The following is a 17261-nucleotide window of genomic DNA, read 5'->3' on the forward strand; positions in this document are numbered from 1 at the left end:
GGCAGGCAGACTCTCAACCACTGCGCCACCAGGGAAGCCCCAGGAATTTTTAAGAATATCTGGTTCACCTTTAAATCACTCATAATATTATATCGACATATTTTCAAACTATGTCCAAGCTAAATTAACATGCAAATTTTTGTATTTCAAATGAAGCATAAGAAAGTTACACAAAGAATGCTTCATATCTTCTGATTTAACTATTTTTCCTAAGATGTAGGCACTAAGAAAGTGTCTTATATTTTTTTTGCTTTACATAAAAAAAAAAATCTTCCAGTTCCCAAGATACTCACCAAGCACTAAAAGTAGTCCCCGTCTGGTAAGTATCATTCTGTGTATCTACCTACACACAAATAATGCCTCTCCTTTATGGAGTTTATGCACTGAGATTACAGCAGCAATGTAATCTTTCCTACTATGGTTATTAAAAAAAAAAATCCCTATATACTAAACTTTATTATAAATGAGAAACATTATTATTATGAAATCTACGAATTCAAGACTGACTTGTTCATTGTAACTGATAGAAATCCAAGTCCAAACCAGTGAAATTCCTAAATCAAAGTGTTTAAGTTACTTCAAAAATGTTTATATAAAATTTCAAATGAGTTATTTTAGGTGGGATTCTAAGGCATCTACTTTAAGTCTCAACTGTGATGGGTTACTTAAAAACTAGAAGCATTCTTTCTGCCTGCATAGAATTATCAACGTACCAAAGTTAATTAAAAGAAAAAAATCTGCTTCAAGAAGCATATCCAAGAACAGTTTACAAAGAATGATACAATGATAAATTTATCTCCATGTCTATTATAACAAGACTTCTTTTGTTTCAAAACTGTACAATAGTTAAAATAAAATAAAATAAAACTGAAAAACAATGATAAATTTATCTCCATATCTATCTATTATAAAAAGACTTCTTTTGTTTCAAAACTGTACAATAGTTAAAATTAAATTAAATTAAAAATAAAAACTACCTAGGGCTTCCCTGGTGGCTAGGTGGTTGAGAGTCCACCTGCTGATGCAGGGGACACAGGTTCGTGCCCCAGTCCGGGAAGATCCCACATGCCGCAGAGCGGCTAGGCCCGTGAGCCATGGCCGCTGAGCCTGCGCGTCCGGAGCCTGTGCTCCGCAATGGGAGAGGCCACAACAGTGAGAGGCCCACGTACCGCAAATAAATAAATAAATAAATAAATAATAAAATAAAATAAAATAAAAAAATAAAGACTACCTAATCTTGTACTTGAGGGAAGGTAAAAGATTTGTGGTGAGCTTTTAAGTTTTGTGGCTCTTCCTCAGAGTAACAGTTAGTCTTCACTTGTTCGTTCCTTTTCCTACAAAATCAATACTGCAATCAACTCTGTCAGAAAAAGGACACTAAATTTCCAAATCAGCATCCAAGATACGTAACCTTCTACTATCTTTGAGCACCTATGAGGATAAACAGCGCCTTTTTATTCTCCCTCAGGTCCCAAAGCTTTTGTTTAATGTGGGAAAGAATATTTATTCATTCAGATCCAGCAGACCCAGTAGTGTGGTTTCTAGCACTAAGAAAACTCTACCATGACAAAGGAATTTTGATATGCAGTTATTTTCTATTAATTATTTGGTAAATCCACTTTTCACAGACACTAAATAGGTAAATATCAGCTCAAGTCAAATAATCAAAATTCTGAATTGGTTGTGCGTGTAAATAAGTAAGATTTTAGGATAATTCCAAATGCTTATTAGAGCCAGTTTCTTTAACACCAACTGCTTCAATAAATTAAAAAGTAGCAAAATCAACTATATCTTTCCACTCTGTTTAAGAAAAGTCTAATAACAAAGAGGAACATGGAGAGTGCGATAACTAAATATTCAAATTCGGAATAACAAAGAGTAAACAATAACATAAAATGATAAAATTAAGATAATGTAAAGAGTCTCATTAAGACAAAAAAGGTAATTACTGTAGTGCCTTAAAAAAAAAGAAAAAAGGCAGCATACCTTGTCGTCTCCAGGGCAACGATATAAATTCTGGAAAGTGCTAATGATGTTATTACTAAATCTGGGTGCGAACACATCCTTTTCTTGACCAAACTGATGTCGAGATTGTCGTACAATAGAGTCAATAACATAAAGTCCAGGTACCTTGTATTCTGGTTTACACTGAAGAAAAAAAGAAGAGTGGGAAGGGAAGCAAATGAGAAGGTTAAAATTCTTGATATACAAATGTCACCACAAATCCTGTACAAACACAAAAACACTGCTCATACTGAGGTGATGAACATTCGAGGTTGACTATTCCACACCGTCTGTCTCTGGAATGGTATTTGAAAGAATCTACTTTGGCTACTCTACATATTCAGTTCAATTGCCAATCACCTAAGTTCTGAAATAGCGCTGAGTAACTGGCTTGAACAATAAAAAACAAAAGATAAGGTACTGTTATAATAAAAAGAAATGTTTAATGATTTTGAAAAGCCAAATAAAAGGAAGCAGCAAATTCAGGAAAGAAAAGCACTGGTAAAAGCATTGCCAACATGCCTTAGACTTCGTCTGAAACATATAGGGAAAGGATTTCTGTACTAATGAAGGTACAAATCAAATGACAAACTGTAACACTCCAAACACAATGAACCCAAAGTTTCAAAACTTTTCTCAAATACCACACCTATACAAAAGACAAGACACTACCATTATGATTCTAGGAATCTATCCTATGAAAACATTTTTTAGCTACTCCACTGATCAATGTTTCTCAACCTTACCCATTACCCAATCTGAAGAATATGAAAGTCTCCTACTTTCCAGAGCACAAGGAAGAATCCTTTCACTATCAAGCTCACTGCTTCGATTTCTTCCATATCCAGAAGCATAAGAACACCTGCCTCCCAAACATATACTGATAAAAATGAAATTATGGCTGCAAAAAGCAGGGTCAAATTCTGGGTGTAATTCGGTATTTCACCCAAAGTAATTTCATAGAAATCATATATGGACTAAATCAAAATTGCATTCTTGAAAAACTTCCTGGAAACCCAAGGACCAGTGGGTAAAGGATCCTCAATCTACCTCCAACACAGACATACATGCTTCTAAACAGGATTTTCAGTCAAGACAATGAGTGATTTCATTCTGCAAAAAGACTAGATGATTCTTCATTTGTTCCTTCAAATCCCTTTTAAGAACCTTCTCTTTAAGGTCATTATTAAGAAAATGAAGAGACCTTTAGCACCAATTCACAAGTGTCTACTGCAAGGTTCTGGCTGTTTAGTACTTGAAACATTTAATAAAAGGGCAGTAATGCTGGTGACTGGACATTAAAGTTTTAGGTTTAACCTACCAAAAAGTTTCAAAACTGTCTGCTCGGGCTTCCCTGGTGGCGCAGTGGTTGACAGTCCGCCTGCCGATGCAGGGGACACGGGACACGATGCCCCGGTCCGGGAGGATCCCACATGCCGCGGAGCGGCTGGGCCCGTGAGCCATGGCCGCTGAGCCTGAGCGTCCGGAGCCAGTGCTCCGCAACGGGAGAGGCCACAGCAGTGAGAGGCCCACGTACCGCAAAAAAAAACAAAACAAAAAAACCTGTCTGCTCTATTGAAAGTTACTGTTTTAAAAGTCTGAAATAGTTTTTTCCCTCACGTTCCTCCCCAAATCTAGCATATCTGTCCCTCAGTTCATATAACTGGCCAAGGCTATTTTCCTTTGACTACCATACATTCAAAGAAATATTCACCTAGCCAGGCAAATAATACATCCAGTAAAGAAAAGAAATTTTTTTAAATTTAATGAAAAGCAAGACAACTCTGTTAAAAATCATCTATTTCCCAATGCCGAAAACACAGATAAAATAATCTGATATATAATCTATTACTTTACAGAAATGATTATCTTGAGACTAAGGCTAAATAAAATTTATAAGTTGCTGGTAAGAGTTATTAAAATTAATACTGAATGGTAAGTAATAAAAGTGATTAATGCAGTGAGTTTTGTTTAAACAAATACACCTTTTTCTCTGATTTATAATAAAAACTCGATTATAAACTCACAATACATAAGAATCATGAGTACATAACACAATAAATGGGCCTTCCTCGCCTACTGTGAAGATTCCAAAGCTTCAAAAATGTTAGCAGTTTTATTATTAAGCTATAAAGATAATTCTTCTTCCACAATATCTTTAGAAACACTATATTAACGTGTTATGGTACAGAATTTCCTTCACTGACAGACTAGGCATTTTTATGTGTCTGCCACATAAAATGGCAAAAAAAAATTATGTACGATTTAAATGTTGTAGAAGTTTTAAGATTACAATATTTGGTAAACTTGGCTAAGTCACCAACTAGAAACTTGAGAGGCGAATTAAGACCAAAAAATCTGAAATGTTTTCAATCTCTTTTTCAAGTTCTGGCAGTACTGAAAACACAAGAATTCCTAAGACTCCAATGTCACGAGGTATTTTTTACACTTTGAATAACAATTGTGGCTGTACTTACAAAGCACTAAATGATGCTGACAGGAGCATGTAAAAAAAGAGGGCTGGTCTCAGGAAACAGTTATACCTAATACCAAATGAATTCTCACAGTGAATAGAGCATGCTTCCAAAGGAAGGAGAGGAAAAGGAACCATTCTGAGACAGCCACAGCATTCAGTTCTTCACAAGGTCTTCTCTCAGGAGAAACTTTTTAACCAGAGCCTAACTTGCCGAGGTTGTATCAGAGCCTAACTAACCCACACTTAGGGAAACAGAACCTGCATTTCAACAAGATCTCTAGGTAATTCCTGTGCACAAAAGTAGTTTAAGAAGCACTGTTTATAGACACTGAACCTTTTGAAAAAGATTTTTAAAAGCTTTAGAACAATGAAATTTTCCAATCACCAACATTTGTATTTTCTAGTTGGATTTACCTAAAACACAGCATACGTGTTATTTTACCCCATGCCTTAAGCTTCAACTCACGAGTTGTTCACCTCAAAATATGTTTTACCAATACTTTAAGTTTTGAGAGAACAAGACTTTAAGAGAAAAAAAGCTGAATCACATAAAGGTTAACTGATTTATTCAAGATTATCTAGCTAGTTTAGTGACACAGTAATATCACTTTGATTCATGCTCCAGTCAACTATTTTCGTTCAAGAAACACACTGCAACCTTGCCAAGTCCTTAATGCCATTTACCTCTGATCCTCAAACTGGTTCTGCTTACATCTAGGCATGAACAATGGGCAGAATACAAAACCTAAATTCAATTACAGATATCCTACAGTACAATATTACAAGTTATAAAAGTTATGTACTCCTCCCAAAAAAATGTGGCACCAATAGGGCACTGATCACAAAGGGGCAAAGAAATATAATCTAGTCACCTCGGGCCCTGGTTACAAAAAAAATTACTAAGTGTATGCCAAACAGCTGTTTTCAACTTCATCTCCCTCTGCTTACCCCGGAAAATGGAACTTCAGGTCTATATAATAAGATGTAGGATGTGTAATGCCCTAATGGATGAGACAAAATGAATCAGCAGAAGGAAAGTGGCTGGTATTTTTACTACATTTTACCACATCTTATCTAAAAGGAAGACTGCTCTCTAAGCATTCAGCTTCAAATAACAAGGGAGAATTTCTTTAAAGGCTATAAAAAATAATGAATCTATAATTTCATTAAAAATCAATCATATTGGGGGGCTTCCCTGGTGGCACAGTGATTAAGAGTCCACCTGCGAATGCAGGGGACACGGGTTCAAGCCCTGGCCCAGGAAGATCCCATATGCCGCGAAGCAACGAAGCCCGTTCGCCACAACTACTGAGCCTGCGCTCTACAGCCCACGAACCACAATTACTGAGCCCGCGTGCCTAGAGCCCTGCTCTGCAACAAGAGAAGCCACCGCAACAAAAAGCCTGCTCACCGCAACTAGAGAAAGCCCGTGCACAGCAACAAAGACCCAACGCAGCCAAAAAATAAATTAATTAATAAATTAAAAAAAAATCAATCATATTGAAACATTTTCTTCAAGGGACGGATGCTCACTACGGCAACGCAAATTAACAAAAACATCTATCTAAAAGCTTTTGTTTTTAGAATTATCCAAAAAGCACTTTCATTTTAACTCTTAATCAGATATTAAAACAAATGGAATCACTTCTGAACAGTCCATCAAAACAATTTAAACTTGGGTATTTGATTTAAAAGAGAAGAGTGCAGGCCATTAATCTATAGTTACAGAACATTTAGCGTATATATAGAAAATTATATACTTACTTTCTGAATGAATTTCTCAACACTCTGTACCACATGTTTATAAAACTAAAAGAAAAAAAAGAAATGTGGTTTTAAATGTTTGATTAGAACCTTCCTGCTAAACATACGGTTTAACATAGCTTCAAAGGTCTATCAAAGCAATGAATTTTAATCATGAATTTTGACTAAATTCATGATTAAACTAGCTATGATTAGTAAAGGGATTCTTCAAGTAGGTGTATGATCAGTATATCCAAAGTGTGTTACGTTAACACAGATACAAAAGAATTCTATTACAGTCTTTAAGAAAGCAAACTTTCACAAATAGTTAGGTTGACAGCAAAATACTGGTGGTAAGACACTGGTAGATGTACATTCTTCCTTCCTGGAAAAAAAGCAAAGCTCTCCTTTAGTATCGTTTTATTGGCTAAATTAGGTTAGTACTAGAAAAATCAAGTAACTGAAAATAAAGAGCATTAATAAATGTGTGCAAGGGAGATGTTTTCAACTTCATTATCTTCCTCTGCTTCTCCTGGAAAATGGAACTGCACGTATATATAACAAAACACAGAGATGTATAATGTTCTAAAGGATCAGCCAAAACGAATCAGCAGGAAGAGAAGTGAGCACACACATTAAAAATTAGAAATGGGCTTCTATCGATTATGTGAAAACTTAGATTTAAGTTTTATGAAACAACACTATGAATAAACGTGAAAAAAATTAGATGAAAATTACAGGTTAAACAAAAATTATCTGGAATTTGTACCTAATTTAATTTTAATAGCTCAATGGCAACTGCACAATCAGCACATTTCTGTTTAAAAAAAACTGTCCTGAATTGTACTTCTATTTATATTTCTGATCCCATGAATTATGCTCTTTAGGGACATCCCCTTAGACTGAAGAGACACAAGAACTTTCAACTGAACTGCAGCAAGAAAGCCAACATTTATAAAGTCAAAAACAAAGGAAAACTGGGACTTCCTTGGTGGTGCAGTGGTTAACACTCCACGCTCCCAATGCAGGGGGTCCAGGTTTGATGCCTGGTCAGGGAACTAGATCCCACGTGCATGCTGCAACTAAGAGTTCGCATGCCGCAACTAAGACCTGGCCCAACCAACCAACCAACTAACTAACTAACTAAATGTATATAAAAAGGCGTATTTTAAAAAAATAAAGGAAAATCTCATTATTCATATTCACCAAATCAAAATCTACAATAAAAGTTTCCTTACTACAAAGTAACAGTTTATGCTACAGTTTAAGTTACTCAAGCAAAAAAAAGCCAAACTACTTAAAAGTTATTAGGCACTTTATAAGTAACTAAACATTTAAAATCAATATATAAAATAGTAATTACACTGAGTGGTTTTTATTAAATATTAATTTTTCTGGAAGACATCTCGGCAGTGCTTCTTGCTTCTAGTTACTTCATGTACTATATGTAATTCAGAGTAAAACAACTTACGGTTAATTCAAAGATACTCAACTCACATAGGCCTTCTTCCACAATAGGTTATCAGAAGTTTTGTTGACAGTGTGCAATGTTAACAAGCACCCAGAAAAATAATCATGTCTCTAAACATTGATAGAAAGCCAATGACTTACCTTAATATGAAACACAATATCATCTAAATCTGATTTAAAAGGCAGTTCAAATATCAACTTACATATGTATCAAATGCAGTTTAAATTAATACAGTACTGCAAAAAAGTTGGTCTGAACTCTTCAAAAATGTCAATGTAATGAAAAAGAAAACAAAAACAAAACAAAGCAAAAAGGCTGGGTGACAGGATAAATAAATGACAGGATCTCGACTGGATCCTGAAAATGCACAGGTGCAGGTGCTAAAGTTAATACTGAGACAACTGGTAAATGAAAGTGTAGATTACATATTAGATAATAATATTGTATCAAAGTGAAATTTCTTGCATGTGATGTGTATTTGGTTACCTAGGAAATCTCTTTGCTTTAGGACATTCAAATTCAAGTATTTAGGGACTATGTGCTAGTCTGAATGAACACTGAAACGAACTCTCAAATGATTCAGCCAAAAAAACGTGAAAGTGTGTATGTACGTGCTTCAGTGTGTGTGTGTGTGTGTGTGTGTGTGTGTGTGTGTGTACACGCCCGCGCGTGTGTAGAAATAAACCAAATGTAGCAAGATATTAACACCTGGTGAATCTAAGAGGCTATGTGTTGCTCATTATATTATGCAACATGTTTGTGTTTCTTCAAAATTAAAAACATTAAGACAGTACCAATAAATCAAAATAGTACAGTATAACATGTTTAGACTAATTGAGAGAATATCAAAATCTAGCTGATTTTATTCTGACTGTTGCAAATTACTTCTCTTAGACCCTTCCAACAAGTGAAAAATGGAAATAATGTTCATACCTATTCCTTAGAGTCTTCTAATTAAAAAGTATTCTGTTCAACAAAAGGTTATATTAAATGCATGAATTATTAATTTTCAGAATAAAAATGATAATAATATACACGTTCGCATACTCTCAGGATCATGACCATAAAAATCAGATCACAATGAAGAAGGGTATAAAGCAAGCAGAAGAGACTAACGTTCTATATTGAGTCTATCAGATAAACTGAAAAATCACTTCTTTGAAGAATTCTCTATCTTAAGGTGTTTACTGGTCACTGTCCTTATCCCCTCTTTGATATTGTGCATATAAATACAGGGATTTGAACTATAATACTATCAGATATTAATTATAAGTTTGAAAACTAAGTTTGGGGCATTAGAACACTGCAAAATCAACTACCTAAATTTTCTCCTAGTAGTGATTCTCTGTAAAGAATTTGTTAAATCTAACAGATAAATGTTATTAGTCAAAGACAATTTATTCAGGGAATTCCCTGGTGGTCCAGTGGTTAGGACTCCGGCGCTTTCACTGCCGGGGCCTGGGTTTGATCCCTGATCGAGGAACTAAAATCCCGTAAGCAACGAAGTGTGGCCAAAAACAAACAAAAAAACAAAAAAGACAATTTATTTAAATAATGGTGCTTCTGGTTATGAGCTAATGCTCAGAGCAGAAAAACGTATCACCAAATATCTATAGGTTAATACCTACTTAATTAAAAATAAGCACTCACTCATTCTCAGTTTTAACAACCCTACTAGAGCAGGGAGTCTTAGCTTTGGGGACAAGAACATTTTGGAGAGATGTCTATGGTCGAGCTTCATAAGGTCCCTAAAACCAAGAAATTTTAGGCAAAATTCTGTACATATGTGTATTTCTCTAGAGATGACCCAACCTTTTCCTGAGATTTTCAGAAGTATCCATAAATCAAAACCACTGTTATCAGAACAATGGCTAAATACCTGTGGCCTCTTCCCACAGTTTAAATGTCCTATGTACAATGAAACCCAATTATTTTCCATAATGGCCCATTTTTAAATCTATAATACAATCAATAAGAAAAAGAATACATTAATTTTTTTAAAGAAACCTTTTCTTAACTTGTATTTCAAGATTCTGTAAAGTCAGTGTGACAAATAACAATGTTAAACACGTTCTCCACAATGTGGCTACATCTAAAATCTTACCTAAGAAAAATAAGGGAAAATGATTGCTTCCAAGTTTATGGAACAATATTTATCAAGATATTAAGTGTTTATCTCTAGGTGAGAGAGTTTGCAGGTGACAGATTTTCATTTTTGCGTTTTTTCTCTTGAACATGTACTGACTCTGAAAAGAGGAAGACAACATATAATCTATAAAAATCATCCCTCCTGCAAAATATTAGTGTAGTATTTCCTTTGAAAAACACAAGAATAAAAGGTGTTACTCACCTTAATAGCTTTGATGGCTGCTTTAGTAATTTGGGTCATTTTCGCTTTAGAAATGGGTGGCTTGTAGTCATTCAGGGAATACAACTGATGAAAAAGAAGAACAAATTTTAAACACAGCAAAACTGGTCTCTAAGAAATTACATGAAATTACCAACCATTTCTATTTTTATATCCTCAGTGAAATTAAAGTGCTGCTTTTCTTTTAAAAATCAAGTTCAACATTATTAGCCATCAAGCAAATACACATCAAAACCACAATGAGATTATCACTTTACACTTACTTGCTTATAATCAAAAAGACAAGTGTTAGCAAGGATGTAGAGAAACGAACCCTTATCCACATTACTAATGGGAATGTAAAATGGTGCAGCAGCTTTGGAAGACATTTCGGCAGTTTTTCAAAAAAAAAATAATATGTAATATGACCCAGCAATTCCACTCCCAGGTATATACCCAACAGAGGTGAAAATATACGTTCCCATAAAAACTTGTACACAAACGGTCACTGCAGCATTATTCATAAAAAATTCATTTAAAAAGTGGAAACCACCTAAATGTCCATCAACTGAGGAATGGATAAACAAAATTTCTTCTACCCATTCAGTGAAATATTAGCCATGAAAATGGAATGAAGTACTGATACATGCTACAACATGGATGAACCTTGAAAACATGCTCAGTTTAAAAAGCCATATTTAAAACATGTTACAGAATTGCATTTATATGAAATGTCCAGAAAAGGCAAATCTATTGGTGATTGTCTAGAGCTGGGGGAGCTGGGGAGAAATGAGGAGTGATAACTAATGAGTAAAGCATGTTTTTTAAGTGACAAAAATATTCTAAAATTGACTGTGGTGATGACTGCACAACCATACTAAACACCACTGAATTATACACTTTCAATTGGTTAATTGCGTGGTATGTGAATTACATCTCAATATAATTGTTTTTAGAAGTCAAGAGATCTAATATTTAGCAATAATCCCACCCCCCCGCCCCAAATTTTTGTTTTAAGATTTCTCATATACGCAAAGGATAATAATACTGCTTAGAGAGAAAACGGATGAAGACAAGGTGGGGGAATTAGGCAAAAGACAAATAACTAAGCTTAAATAAATACTGATGAAAACTGGTATTAAATGATGCTGGGAATTTAACTACAATGCTATAAGATATTAACTAGAAGCCTGGAAACTAAGCTTTGGCCCTCAGAACATCGCAAAAACAACCTGAACAGACTTGCAAAGCAACTCAAAACAACACTGGTTGGTTAACAACTAGGGAGTCCTCTAGAGCGGGGCTCCCCAACCCCCGGGGCGGGACAGCAGTGGTCCATGGCCTGTTATGAACCGGGCCGCACAGCAGGAGGCAAGCGGGGGGCGCGTGAGCGAAGCTCCATCTGCTGCTCCGCATCACTCCTGTTCCCGCCTGAACCATCCATCCCGGCCCCCCAACCCCGTCCATGGAAAAACTGTCTTCCACGAAAACGGTCCCTGGTGCCAAAAAGGTTGGGGACCGCTGCTCTATAGCCTTTGCTCCAGCAGCCCTTATAACCTATTCATCACTGAATTCTATTGATTTTTACCCAGTTTCCTCCATGTGTGCCTCTTCTTCCTCCAACCACTACCATGACCACAGTCCAAATTACCTTCATCTCGCACATTGTGATAGCATGTCTATCTTTTCAAACACTAATCTGATCAGGTGACTGATACTCACCCACTTCCTCTACCACCCTAAAAGGTTCAATGACTTCCCACTCTTTGGAGATACACAAAAATCTACACATACAAGGCCCCTGCCTGATCTAATTCCTGTCTACCTTTCCAGTCTCATCTCACACCATGCTCCTCTCCCCAGCTCTCTGCCCTAGGCACAACGGTCTTTTTTCAGTTCCCTGCCACAGAGCCTTTAAAAATGGGCTTGTTTCCTCTATTTGGAATAGAACTAGGACCTCCCTACTAGTTTATGCATACTCATTCATCTTAGTTAAAGCATCACCTAATGCGGAAAGCCTTCCCTACAACTCCCCAACCAGAGCTATACCACCTTTTTTTTTTTTTTTTGCGGTACGTGGGCCTCTCACTGTTGTGGCCTCTCCCGTTGCGGAGCACAGGCTCCGGGCGCGCAGGCTCAGCGGCCATGGCCCACGGGCCCAGCCGCTCCATGGCATGTGGGATCTTCCCGGACCGGGGCACGAACCCGTGTCCCCTGCGTTGGCAGGCGGACTCTCAACCACTGCGCCACAAGGGAAGCCCCTATACCACCTTTTATACCCTCATTGTACTGTCACTCACCTTTGAAGCATTCATCACAGAATTTGACACTTACTTGCATGATTATTTAACTAATATTTGACTTTTAAAAGGACTGTCCCAAAGGGTGACAAAGACTGACATCCTTGAGACAAAGGATATAAGTTCCTTTAATGCAGTTTAAGCAATAAGACACTAACTGAACACCAAGAGCTGTCCAAACTGAAATCAACCTTGGGAGAAGTATAAACGTCTTTCCCTTTAAGTTCCCACAGAGGTGTCCACTTGTTGATGATACTGCCCAACCGGGGTTAGGATCCCATCAGATCATTTAAGAAGCTACCTCTGTCAAACTCACAGGGAATTTTAATATACTCATGGCCTCAATTCCTACCTGTTTTAGAAAATCTAACTGTATGCCAATCACCTCACTAGGTGCAAAACAACATCAACACAGTGTTTTCAGCAAGCTGTGTAAAGCAAAGGTCAATTTCCCAGAAGTTCTTAGCAGGCCCAGACTGCAGCCCATCTGAGATCCAGACCTGCCCTCTCCTACTAAAGAATAAGCTCTAAGAAGAGAAACTCTGCCTTTTATGCTTAGATTTTTTTCCCCCTTTGTCCAAACTGTATCCTCGGTGTCTGGCAGAGAATAAGAATTCGTTGAGAATAAGAATTTGTTAAGAATAAATTAAAATGAACAAGTACATATAAGACACAGCATTGTACAAGCTTTGCACAGAAAGACCTGGATTTTAATTCCAACTATGTTACCTTAATACAAAGTTGCTAAACCTCTGAACCTTAGTTTTCTCGTTTAGAAAACAGAAGCAATACTCATTTTACAGAAACATTGCATATAAAGCTTTTAGAACATACTTAAGTCACTCAACAGGGTTAGCCATTATTAAATTAAAATCCTTCTCTTTGGAGGCATTCTCCATTTAAATGAATAATATTAAAGTATGCATCAAACATTTATTCACTCAGGTACCTGAAGGTACATTCCATAGTAATTTATATGACTGGGGCAATGAAGAGGCACCAGGGTCTTCCTATAGTTGACAATACATTACTTCTTTCATTTTGTGTGGTAAAGCCCTAAAGTTTCAATCAAGCACTGGTCCATATTCTAGCAGATCAAAAACTTTGCTCTCTTTCTTCCTTCCTTTTTTTATTGGGCGGGGGGGAGGTTGGGAGAATGATGTAGGGAAAATATAGCTTAGACTTGTAAAACATTTCAACAGCATGAAAAGTCAGCTCTTATCAGAGACCCTCTTTATTTTTTTAAATTTATTTATTTACTTTTATTTATTTGGCTGTGTCAGGTCTTAGTTGCGGCACTCGGGGTCTTCGCTGCAGCATGCAGGATCTTTCGTTATGGCGTGCAGGCTCCAGATCGCGGGGGCTCAGCCGCTGCAGTGCACAGATTTAGCTGCCCCTCGGCATGTGGAATCTTAGTTCCCTGATCAGGGCTTGAACCCGTGTCCCCTGCATCGGAAGGTGGATTCTTATTCACTGCACCACCAGGGATGTCTGAGAGACCCTCTTTTTAATACTGCAGAAACTTAAGGTATTACTTAGAAAAATACTAAGCAATTAAGTACTTTTCAAAGGCCCACTGAATACATGTGCTTCCAACTAACCATTTATTTAGATTCTCTAAAATCTCATTTCTTTATTAAATCTGACAGCCAGAAAAGAGGCATAGATCACTTCATCTAATTCTTCACAGAATGCCTTTACTAAAATTTAATGAAGTCCCAGTCCTGACGTGTCCTTCCTTTGGCTACTCAAGACTTACGGATTCAAAGGAAAGATACTAAACAACAACCTGGGCTTTCAGTCTAACTCATTCATTCTTTTGTTTTTCAACTCCTTTCAGTTACATTGCAGAGTGCTCTTTCAATCAGTAACATTTAAATTTTCTATTCTATCACTTGTATGTACCACATGAAATGCACATTTTTAGATCTGAAAACAACTTCTTCAAATCAAATCAGTTTCTAATGACTTCAATCAAGGTTTGAGAAATCTTTAACCTAAACGGAGATTTCTCAGTGGCTGCTGGCTACTCCCCCAAAAAACTCATTTCTAATGAAGAGTTTTTAAGTTGTCCATTATTGATTAGGCCAGGGGTCAGCACAGTAAATATTTTAGGCTTTGGAGGCTACACACTTGCTATCGCACAACAGGCATATTTCATTTCACCGTGCTTTGCAACCCTGTGTCAGTGAAGGAGGCAGGGTGATAGACCTCTTGCACCAAACAGTCAAGTTGTGAATACAAAGGAAAAGGTCTTGAAGGAAATTAAAAGTGCTATTCCAGTGAATACGTGAATGATGAGCCAGCAAAGCAGCCTTACTGCTGATACGGAGAAAGTTTCAGTGGTCTGGATAGAAGATTAAACCAGACACCACATCCCTTAAGCCAAAGCCAAATCCAGAGCCAGTCCCTAACTCTCTTCAATTCTCTGAAGGCCGAGAGAGGAGAGGAAGCTGCAGAAGAAAAGTGTGAAGCTAGCAGAGGTGATTCATGAGATTTAAGGAAAGATGCCATCTCCATAACATCAAAGTGCAAGGAGAAGCAGCAAGTGCTGATTGAGAAGCTGCAGCAAGTTATCCAGAAGATCTAGCTCAGACCATTAATGAAAGTGGCTAAACTAAACAACAGATTTTCAATGTAGACAAAATAACCTTATGCTGGAAGAAGATGCCATGTAGGACTTTCTAGCTAGAGAGGAGAAGTCAATGCCTGGTTTCAAAGTTTCAAAGGACAGGCTGACTCTCCTGTTAGGGGCTAATGCAGCTGGTGACTAGCTGAAGCCAATGCTCATTTACCATTGCGGAAATCCTACACGCCTTGAAGAATTATGCTCAATCTACTATGCCTGTGCTCTCTAAATGGAATAACAAAACCTGGAGGACAGCACATCTATTTACAAGATGGCATACTGAATATTTTAAGCTCACTGTTGAGACCTACTACTCAGAAAAAAAAAAATTCCTTTCAAAATATTACTGCTCACTGACAATGCACCTGGTCACCCCAGAGCTCTGATGATGTACAATGAGATTAATGTTCTCATCTGCTAACACAACATCCATTCTGCAGCCCATGGATTGAGGTGTCATTTCAACTTTCAAGTCTTATTAAGAAATATATTTCGTAAGGTTATAGCTGCAATAGAGAGTGATTCTTCTCATGAATCTAGGCAAAGTAAATTGAAAACCTTCTGGAAAGGTTTCACCATTCTTGATGCCATTGAGAATATTCATGATTCATGGGAAAGGGTCAAAACATCAACGTTAACAGGAGTTTGGAAGAAGCTGATTCCAACCCTCATGGTTGACTTCGAGGGGTTCAAGACTTCACTGAGGAAGTAACTGCAGATGTGGTAGAAATAGCAAGAGAAGTAGAATTAGAAGTGGAGCCTGAAGATGTGACTGAATTGCTGCAATCTCATGATAAAATTTTAAAGAATGAGGAGTTGCTTCTTATGGATGAGCAAAGAAAGTGGTTTCTTGAGACAGAATTCTATCCTGGTGAATATGCTGTGAAGACTGCTGAAATGACCACAAAGGATACAGAATATTACATAAACGTGGTTGATTAGGCAGGATTTCGGAGGACTGACTCCAATTTGAAAGTTCTACTATGGAAAACTGCTTTAAAAAAGCACTGCATTCTACAGAAAAATTGTTTGTAAAAGGAAGAGTCAATCCATGCAGCAAAAACTTCACTGTTGTTTTAAGGAATTACCATGGCCATCCCAAGCCTCAGCACCACCACCCTGATCAGTCAGCAGCCATCAACAGTGAGGCAAGACCCTCCACCAGCAAAAAGATTACAAGTCGCCAAAGGCTGAGATGATGGTATTTTTTAGCAGTAAGTTTTAAAAACAAAGTATGTACATTTTTTAGACTGAATGCTACTGCACACTAGTATAGTGTAAACATAACTTTAATATGTACTGGGAAAGCAAAAATTCATGTGACTTGCTTTATTGCAAAATTTGCTTTATTGTGGTGGTCCAGAACCAAACCCGAAACATCTGAGGTATGCCTGTACTCAGCACTACCCCTGGGTAAAGAAAGCAGCCACAAACAACTCACATGAATGGGCAGGGTGTGTTCCAACATAACCTTTTTACAAAACCAGGTCAACCCGATATTGGGCAATTTTATTTCTCAATCCTACAAACACTCCACTTTGTTTGTTTTTGGATAAACACGACACTCTCACGTCCTGCCAAGTGTATTGAGGCCTTTCCTCATCTATGCACTGAGTAAGGCTCATTACCCAAAATTTAACAAAATGTTGTACTTCATGCTTTTTATTTCGAGCAAACTCTCCACTTCAAAAATTTTAGTGCCTTTCCCAATTTGAGCAATATTAAATGAATTCTACCATGACCCTGGAAGAGTGCAACAAAAAAACATGTGACCTGACAAACCCAAGAGAACCATTAAATTGGGGTAAAATCTTGCTCATTTACAGATTAATCTTATGCCTTCAAGGTTGATTCTATGTCCAATATGAATTAACCTTAAGTGTGAACCTAAAATATTAATCAATCCAATTCATTTTTCTCTACAATGGTCCTTCAGGGCCTTGAGAGAACTAGAGTTAGGATCCTTCAAATCTCCTAAGAAATCAGACAATCACAAAAGTTCCTGGATCCAACACAATCTTGGTACTTTCAATTCAAGATAGCATGCTGACCACCTTTTCCTTTTCTTCTTCTTACTGGCAGGATAAAAAAGGAATAATTTTTTAAAGGTATTTAAAACTCACAATAAAAAGTAGAATGGGAATGGGAACAGAATAAGCAGACAAGAAAATTTCCAGAAAATGGAAATGTCATAAAAGGACTGGTTAACTGATGAAACAAAGAGAAAACCGCAAGCCCCAAAACACACAGATACAGCCAAAGAGGGAAATAATTTGCCCTGCAAAAATCCA

The 17261-nt window shown here is 37.0% G+C and overlaps 1 protein-coding gene across 8 annotated transcripts in view; it reads right to left on the reverse strand.

The window, feature by feature from the left end:
• SCAF8 (SR-related CTD associated factor 8) overlaps nt 1-17261 on the reverse strand; it is a 198385-nt gene that overhangs the window by 155377 nt on the left and 25747 nt on the right. For all 8 annotated transcript variants that reach the window (XM_067701707.1, XM_067701713.1, XM_067701712.1 and 5 more), the window contains 3 exons: nt 10045-10128; nt 6245-6289; nt 1987-2148 (listed from right to left, as the gene is read on the reverse strand). In XM_067701707.1, coding sequence (XP_067557808.1) covers nt 1987-2148; nt 6245-6289; nt 10045-10128 — 291 coding nt within the window. The remainder of the gene's footprint in view (nt 1-1986; nt 2149-6244; nt 6290-10044; nt 10129-17261) is intronic.

This window comes from Pseudorca crassidens, chromosome 13 (assembly GCF_039906515.1).
Source record: "Pseudorca crassidens isolate mPseCra1 chromosome 13, mPseCra1.hap1, whole genome shotgun sequence".
Taxonomy (NCBI): Eukaryota; Metazoa; Chordata; class Mammalia; order Artiodactyla; family Delphinidae; genus Pseudorca; species Pseudorca crassidens.